Source organism: Macadamia integrifolia, chromosome 1 (genome assembly GCF_013358625.1).
Source record: "Macadamia integrifolia cultivar HAES 741 chromosome 1, SCU_Mint_v3, whole genome shotgun sequence".
NCBI lineage: Eukaryota > Viridiplantae > Streptophyta > Magnoliopsida > Proteales > Proteaceae > Macadamia > Macadamia integrifolia.
In genome coordinates, this window is record NC_056557.1 from 11,502,650 (window position 1) to 11,510,981 (window position 8,332).

General features: G+C 37.0%; 2 protein-coding genes across 2 annotated transcripts; both read right to left on the minus strand.

The window, feature by feature from the left end:
- Window positions 1–685: 685 nt before the first annotated feature.
- On the minus strand, window positions 686–1,608 carry LOC122063514 (MDIS1-interacting receptor like kinase 2-like). Its single transcript, XM_042627239.1, has 2 exons — window positions 1,380–1,608; window positions 686–1,038 (listed from the first exon to the last, which is right to left on the minus strand). The coding sequence occupies exons 1-2, from the start codon at window positions 1,606–1,608 to the stop codon at window positions 686–688; spliced, it is 582 nt and encodes a 193-aa protein (XP_042483173.1).
- Window positions 1,605–4,231, minus strand: LOC122063596 (MDIS1-interacting receptor like kinase 2-like). The gene is made up of 2 exons (XM_042627324.1): window positions 1,757–4,231; window positions 1,605–1,670 (listed from the first exon to the last, which is right to left on the minus strand). The coding sequence occupies exons 1-2, from the start codon at window positions 4,229–4,231 to the stop codon at window positions 1,605–1,607; spliced, it is 2,541 nt and encodes an 846-aa protein (XP_042483258.1).
- Window positions 4,232–8,332: the final 4,101 nt, after the last annotated feature.

Here is an 8,332-nt window from a genome sequence, read left to right on the forward strand (position 1 = left end):
TTGCCATCAGTAGAATTAGATAGCTACCCAACTCCACCAAGCAAAAATACTAGAAAATATCCTAGGTAAATCTGGACCTTGGACGGCCAGATGCATCCATATCTAATTCCATCTGCACCAGAGCTGGCCAAGTAGAAACCGGAATTGACACTTCAAAACAAGTAGCTGATTTCGACAAAAAATCAGCCATAGAGTTTGCTTCCCGACCTATGAGAGGCCCATAACACTTGATAGAATGTCTGAAAATGCCCTTCAGAAAAGAATATTCAGCAATCGGGTCAAAGCGCTAAGGGCTTTGTAAATAGTATTTGTGCCAATAAGCACCTTTACTGCCGTGAAGCCTTGAATCTCCCTTCCTTGCATTATTGGGTATAACCTCAAGCGCTCCTAATAAGCTACCAGTTCAGACAGTTTAGTTCAAGGCCAAGGGTGGGGGTCTCACCCAAAGTTGAAGAGCTGGTTGTCTGTCATATCAAGCCATTGAAGCAGTGCATTGGGCTACAATCGGACAATTCCATCGTGCATGAGCAGACAGTCCCGAAGAAATGGTAAGGCGCACCCAATACCCACAGTACAAGGCAGATTAACATAAATCATTAAGCTAACCAGAGGAAATCAAGAAAATCATCAAACAAGCATAAATTCTTTACTTACCATGGAACCTGATTTCTTTTTTGAAATATCATCAGCACGAATCATATTGCAAGGAAAAAGATGGCTTCAAGATGGTAGTTTCTACTTTCTTAGACACGTAGTGCATGTCTGGCCGAGATTGTGGATTAGTGTCTAAACATGAGATTGCCAGCTTCATCATAGACAAGAGTTCTTCAAGTGTGTCCATCGTGGGAGGGGAGAGCCGTTTGTCCAACTCATTTTTCAATAGCATCTTTTGCTTTGGTGATGGCAATACTGAGTACGATGATGATAGTAGCATAGAGATGAGTTCACTTGGATGCCTTCCCATCAGCACTTCTAGTGTTAATACCCCAAAGCTATAAACGTCACATTTTCGGGTAACCTTCATTGTGTAGGAAAGCTCTAGAAGGCAAAAAAAAAAATAATAATAATAATAATAAAAAAAAAATCCTTTAATTAGATTTCTAAAACTTAAAATCCAATAGTAACTAACTCATTAATTAAGGAAAGTATCAATTAAATTCAAAATTTATGTTATTGGGACTTACTCAATTTTGAAGATTATGATAGTGAAAAAATTATTCCAAACTAATGATAAAAATGTCTTGATGGATGAAATCTGATCAATTATAAAGTCCCACCAAGTAATAATATTGAATAGAAAAAAATGAAGAATTAGTTCTAAGATATTGAAATAAAATATTTCATGCAAGCACTGCCTCAACAATGGTGAATCCTATTACCTGGAGCAACATATCCACAAGTCCCCGCTTGAGAAGTCCAATCCGATGAATCGGGCTTTAGAAGTCTAGCAGTGCCGAAGTCAGACACACATGCCTCATATTCTTCATCCAGCAAAACATTGTTACTCGATATGTCGCGGTGAATGATCGGTGGTGAGCAATCATGGTGCATGTAAGACAAAGCATTCGCCACACCTTTAATGACATTAACCCTTCTTGTCCAATTCATTTCGAAGCAAGCTCACTATTGTTGAGGATCTTAGCCAAACTTCCTCTCTCAAAATACTCAAACTAAAAAAGAGTGTTGTGCAGATGAACAAAAACCATAGAGCTTCACGATGTTTCTGTGCCGCAATTTGGTCAAACGCACAAATCACATTTCTGAATGTTTGTATGTTGGCATTCTCACACTCATCTTGTAATGGTTGGTGAGGCTTTTTGACAGCTACTACATGATCTGTTGACAGCCTTGCCATGTATACACTTCCATATCCTCCCGTCCCAGTGCAATATTTAGCATCAAAATCCTCAGTTGCTTCAATAATTTCTTGATATACTATTCTTCCATCATAATTCCATATTGAAAATAAATCCGTAGCATGGGCTGTCGTTCTTTGCTTTGTCTCAATGATTCGTACCCTTCGGTGGACAGCATTAGCTATGACAAAAGCAAACAGAAGAAATAGCACACCTAATAATGGAACCAAGACAGCAATCAGGATTTTGTGGTCTGATTTCCCATTTTCTCCTTTCGACCAGGGGGATTTGCAAGGTTGCATACCACTTGCATTGCCACACAGTGCTGTGTTGTTTCTTAAAGCTTCTATTGTAGCATTTTGGAAGGCTTTGTTGTTCGGAAGTGGACCCACAAACTCATTGTAAGATATATCAATGGATGTCAAGCTAGACATTCCATCGAATGCAGAAAAAATGGAACCTGAGAGTTGATTGTGGGAGAGATTTAACTTTTCCAAGTTTCCTAAATTTTTAAACTGCGACAGTATCTCTCCACTGAGCTTGTTTTGACTAAGATCCAATAGAATTTGAAGGTAAACCAGATTGCCAATTTGAGGGGGAATGCTTCCATTCAAATTGTTGTTGCTTAAATCCAGATATAATAAGTTGGAGCAGTTCCCTATTTCTTTTGGTATTTGTCCGCTCAAACCGTTTGTTGACAAGTCAAGATTTGTCAGGCTATATAGCCTTCCAACTTCTAATGGTAAACTGCCAGAAAGTTGGTTGCCACTCAGACTCAGATTTAGTAAAGATGTCAACTCACCGAATTCCTTAGGAATTTCTCCCACCAGGTAATTTGAAGAAAGGTCAAGAGTATGCAGTTGACTAAACAACCCAAGCTCCCGAGGTATCTTCCCAGTAATATTATTCCCAGCCATCTTTAGAGCTTGAAGGTTTTGGCATTGGCCCCAGGTTGATGAAAGTTCACCATGCATTTGATTATTGCTCAAATCAATGTAATTCAAATTTTCATAAACCCCAAAGTCTTCTGATAAGTTTGCACCAATTTGGTTATTGTCAAGTCGAACTCTAAACAAGCCTGTGCAATTTTTGAAGCCCTTTGGAATAAGACCTATGATATGGTTGTTGAATGCAGTGAAGTTTTCAAGTGATCCACTCATGCATAGGCCTTGTGGGAGACTACCTGAGAAATGGTTATCTCCCAATTGCAGGTTAGCCAAATTGGTAAGATTTCCTATTTCTTCAGGGATTGATCCAGAAAGTTGATTTTTCAGTAGGTTCAAATTGGTGAGCTTCTTTAGGTTTCCCAAAGTGGTAGGGATGCATCCGGTTAGATTATTGAGGGGCAAATCTAGGTCAGTCAGACTTGTCAAATTACCTATTTCTAAAGGAATCCTACCAGAGAGTTGATTCTGATAGAGGGATAAAGTGGTTAGGTTTCTCAAATTACCTAAAGAGGCAGGGATTGAACCATTGAAATTGTTCTTAGGCAAGTATAGGTCAGTAAGTGACTTCAAATTTCCTATTTCTTGAGGGATGGAACCAATCAGATTATTATTTTCCAGGCTTAACGACCTGAGCTGTGTCAAATTTCCTAATTCCTGGGGAATGGGACCTGAAAGTTGATTTCGGTAGAGGTATAGAATGTACAGTTCTCTCAACTTGCCTATTGATGTAGGGATTGAACCAATGAGATTGTTTTGGTACAAAGAGAGCTCATGCAGATAGCTCAAATTACCTAGAGATTCAGGTATGAAACCAGAAAGGTTGTTGGAGTACATGGTCAGAATAGTAAGGTCTTTCAATCTTCCCATTCTGTAAGGTATGGATCCACTGAAATTATTCTGATCAAGATGCAAGATTTTAAGACTGGTAAGTAAGCAGATTTCAGATGGAACTAAGCCAGAGAACTGATTCGTGGACAGATCAAGGTAGTTGATAACAGAAAGGTTAGCAATGTTGGATGGAACAGTGCCAAGAAATGAATTATTAGTGACATTCAGACTCGTAAGAGTAGAAAATGAGGGAAAGGGGAAGTTCTCAACCATACCTTGCAAGCCCATACTTGGTAAGTTGATTTCAGTGATGCTTCCCCTTTGATTGCAAGCAATGCCAATCCAACCGCACCATGAGTCAGATCGCAGAGAGGAATTGGTGGCATTAGAACCAAGTAGCATCCATGAATGGAGAACAGATTGGGTTTGGTTGTTGGGAGTAGCTTTCCATTTGAGGAGAGCATCAGCTTGGTCTACGGGGCTAGTGCTGATGGAATTCAAGGCGTAGGAGTAGGAAGAAGCAAGGAGCAAAGTGAGGAACAGAAAGGATAAGAGATTGAAGGAGAGGGATTCCAGCACAGTTGGGTTGCATAAAGCCATGTTTGTGGTTGCCTTCAGTGATGAAGAGTAATGGGAGATTTATAGTACGAAAATGATGTCGCCAGCCTACGTGGTTTTCTGTAAAATGCATTTAAAATTTGCAGAGAATTACCAGATTGTCCGTAGCTACAATCTCAGCTCAGTTGTTAAGTAAGAAAATCTTTACCAAAAAAAACTCATTACGCATACTCATACAGTCATACCACCGTGATTCAAGACTACTATTTGCTTGCGTTTCCTTATACTATTCTTTCTCATCTTAGGTCAAATGATAGATTGAGACATATTTATATATAAGAAGGAAGAATGCTATCAGTTTGCATGTGTCTATGCTTTGATGCAACAGGTGTTGAAAGATTGTGCTGTCCTCGTGCCGAAGAATCTTCTGCATGTCCTCCCATTAGCCTGTGTGCTAGTATATACCTATGTCAAGACGATAGCATTCTCTGGCTCATATATATATATATATATATATATTGCTAAAAGTCAGCAAGTGTGTATTAAAAAAAAAAATAGAGTATAGGATTATTGTCTAGACATTCCCAGACGGATACAAATATCAGATGAAATACGTTTCCCAACTCCGCCCACCTTCGGCAATACCATCAGCAGAGGAGAAAGGAAAATGTCAAAACCTCATTGGAGAACCATCTTTGGCATTTGAGGAGAGCAAACGTTTAAAGTATTCTCTATCCATAGTCTATGTCAGTGATCCCTATGTCTAGCTCTCTCCTCCCTCAATAAAAGGTAAATATGTAATTTCATAGGAGTGAAGGAGAGAGAGACATGAGAACATTGACTTAGGCCATGCTCTCAGCAAAATATACTATTTACATACACACACACACATAAGTATGGGGAAAGGATTCCTGAAAGGCTACATGGCCCCTGAGCAATGGAAGTTTTTGTGGATGCATCAATAGGAGCACGATTTCTACCTAACTTTCATGAGGGGTAGGGCAATCAATTTGCTCCCTCTATATTTGGGCACTGAGGCCACATTGCCTTTTTGGATTTTTTTTTTCATAGTTGTTTGTCCCACTAACTTCTTATTCATATCAGTTAAATTACAGTTCATAGAGGTGCTGATGGTTCTTGCTAGTGACAACAATTGAAAAATCACTTACTTTTGAGCCTGAATTACATTGAATTTAATGGTAAATATTTTCTGTCAGAGAGCATGACTTATGTGCCAATGTCTCCACCAATGAGAATGTTTTCTTAGGCATCAATGAGGAGGGCTGCGATGGTTATTTCACACCCCTTGTGTTTGAGCGTAGAGTGGAGCAGGGGACACTTTTGGACAGAAAACATTTCTCCTTTAATTACTATTCAAAATTCTTCTCCCTGTTTAAAAAAAAAAAAAAAAAAAAAAAAAAAAAAGCGTTCTCACCGGATTGCAGGAACTGAGAAGACTTTTGTTTTAAGGAGGAAAAAAGACCATTTTTGTTTGTGGGAATTCAAAAGTCTTTGTTTTTATTCCGTGAGAGAGAAATGTGGAATGTTGCAAACGAAAGAGAGAGAGAGAGACTTTTGCTCAATGATAAATCACCGAGAATACACTACACTTTTCAACGTTGTGTCTGGTTCGAAGACTTCTTTTACTAAAAGAAAATAAAATCACTTCTCTAATTTTCTTCGTAGACTTTTCTTCCCTGTTATTCTTACATTTTCATGGTTTTAGTGAAAATTATTGGAATCTGTATCGATTATCCCTAAAATAGATATGGTATCCGAATGGATTGATGTTGGATTATCTATATTGAATAAGAATACCCTTGTTTTAGAAATGTTTGACGGTTTTACCCTTGATTCATATCATTCAATCGATATGGTATTGGTAAGGTATCAAGACCGAAGACTTGTCAAACCAATATAGATCACCCAATACAGGTGATCTCTATTATGATGGCTTGAGGTATCACTATCGAATCCGTATCGATGTCACTAGTCATCAATTAATCTCTTACCATGCCAATATTGTATAAGAGAAGCAGAACTAACAAGAGGTCAACCAGAAAAAAATTCAAATTCAATATTTGAAGAAAATCAAGGATAAATTTGTCTCTTACAGCTGATTTGTTACATGGGTTAGGTATGATTGGGTGTAATTGAGGTTTTCCCTTAAACCTAAACCATAAAATTAGGTAGGTTTTGAGGTGTTACTTGTTAAAAAAAATAATAATAATAATAAAATAAATAATTTACCAATGCAGTCGATCAATGCCGATACCATGTCCTATCATTTTTTAAAAGTGATCGAAACCCAAGTCTACTACACTTATTTCATTCAGGATTAATCTCCAAATTGTTGTTTGTCCCATTATTTTCCATTCCTCAATCGATGTCAAAGTCAACAAATTGAGAGAGAGAGAGAGAGAGAGAGAGAGAGCCATTTGGTGTTTAAAGTCAAGCCAACGCGTTTTTCCAGGCTTTTAAGTCAAGCCAACGTGTTTTCAAGGGATCAAACAAGTTGTTGTTTGTGAATTACTTTCTACGATAGAAAATGCGTTACTACTTGGTGATGACATTGACACTTGTTTGGTTTCTAAGATGTCAAAGTCTTTTTATCTTGACGGAATAAGGGAGATATGTTGTTCCATGTAAGCAGAGTTTTCTTATTTATAGTGATAAAAATTGAGAGTACACTGTTTTCAAGGGATCAAACAAGTGCATTTGGTATTTGATTCAAGATCTTAGTTTTCCATTTCTAAAAAAGAAATAATAATAATAAATAAATAAATAAAATAGTCCATTTCTACCTAAAAAAAAAAAAGGTAATTCAGTTTTGATAAAAAAAAAATTAAATAAATAAAAGATAAATGTGGTCCATACTTACTTAGGGACAATGTTTGAGAATCCACACTTAGTTTTCAAGGGATCAAAGTCCTTGTTTTTCCCATTAATTGCTCTTTCCTAGCTATTGTCTGTTAGAGCACCCTTATTTCCATCAATGGAGGCGTCGATGACCCTCATTCAGTGACAGCCACTGAAAAATATATTTATTTATGTGCCAAGGGGTTTTTAAAGTCTTTGTTTGCTTCTTTGATAGACTTTTCTTCCCTGAGTTTTTCTTCTGTGGATTATTCTTGCTATGTGACAATCACTCAAACCGCAATCAATAGTTATCTCATAGAGAAATTTTAGTTGTAGTCATAAATGTATATTGTCTGCACCTCTGTTTGATTGCAATTGATATTAAAGGAGAGTGAAATGAAGTTTTCAAATCTTAAAATAAAAACTTTCGTAATTAAGGGTCCACCGATTTTCCCAATAGAGCTGATAAAGATTATAGTTAGGGGCAGTGGAAACATCCACTATGCTCCGTTGGGTCATCCTCCTCAAACTAACATGTATAATTTCTAGATCAGTAAGAAACATCAATAATTATTTTCTCTGTAAAATTTTCAATTCATTGCGATGTAGTTTTCAAGTAGCGTTCACGATGATCAATTGTGTGGGTTATGAGACCAAATGATTCAAGTTTTGATTACAGCTGGGATGCAGCAACGATTAGAGGACATCATCTTCTATAACAATGTTAAAACTTATTTTGGAGTTTCTGAACAGCAATGATTTTTGGTCTCTTGGCAATGGGAGCAATTTAATATATTAATTTTCTTCAACGCTCATAAAATATTTTATGAAGCATGGATTTAGGAAATGCAGCTTTATTAATTGTCAATTCGAATACACATCTACTCCATCAAAAGAAGCATGGATTTAGAAAATACACTTATTTCTGGGAAAGAGTTTAAAGCTTTGGGATCTTCCGATATTATTCATGCATGCATAAATGCACTATGACAGTCACTTGGAATATACTAATATTGATTGAAGTCTTAGTTTCCTCGATAGATAATATGTTCCCACTTGGTGATAGGCATTGAGACTACCTTTGCTTCCATGAGATCGTTTTTTTTTTTTTTTTTTAAATATTAACAAAAGTATTTTAACTAATATAGAAAATACAGAATTAATGTATAGGCATTCTTAGGTAACCAATACAAAAGAAGCCAATGGATCTTAAGTTTCACCTTCGGCATTGCCATCAGTAAAAAGAAATATTACACTATTTCGCACTGAGAATCCACCTTAGGC

Coding starts and splice junctions, on each gene's coding strand:
- LOC122063514 (XM_042627239.1), bottom strand. CDS start 1,608: ATGAATTGGACAAGAAGGGTTAATGTCATTAAAGGTGTGGCGAATGCT. Junction 1,039..1,379: donor TTGTGGATATGTTGCTCCAG/GTAATAGGATTC, acceptor TTTGCCTTCTAG/AGCTTTCCTACACAATGAAG.
- LOC122063596 (XM_042627324.1), bottom strand. CDS start 4,231: ATGGCTTTATGCAACCCAACTGTGCTGGAATCCCTCTCCTTCAATCTC. Junction 1,671..1,756: donor ACATACAAACATTCAGAAAT/GTGATTTGTGCG, acceptor ACTCTTTTTTAG/TTTGAGTATTTTGAGAGAGG.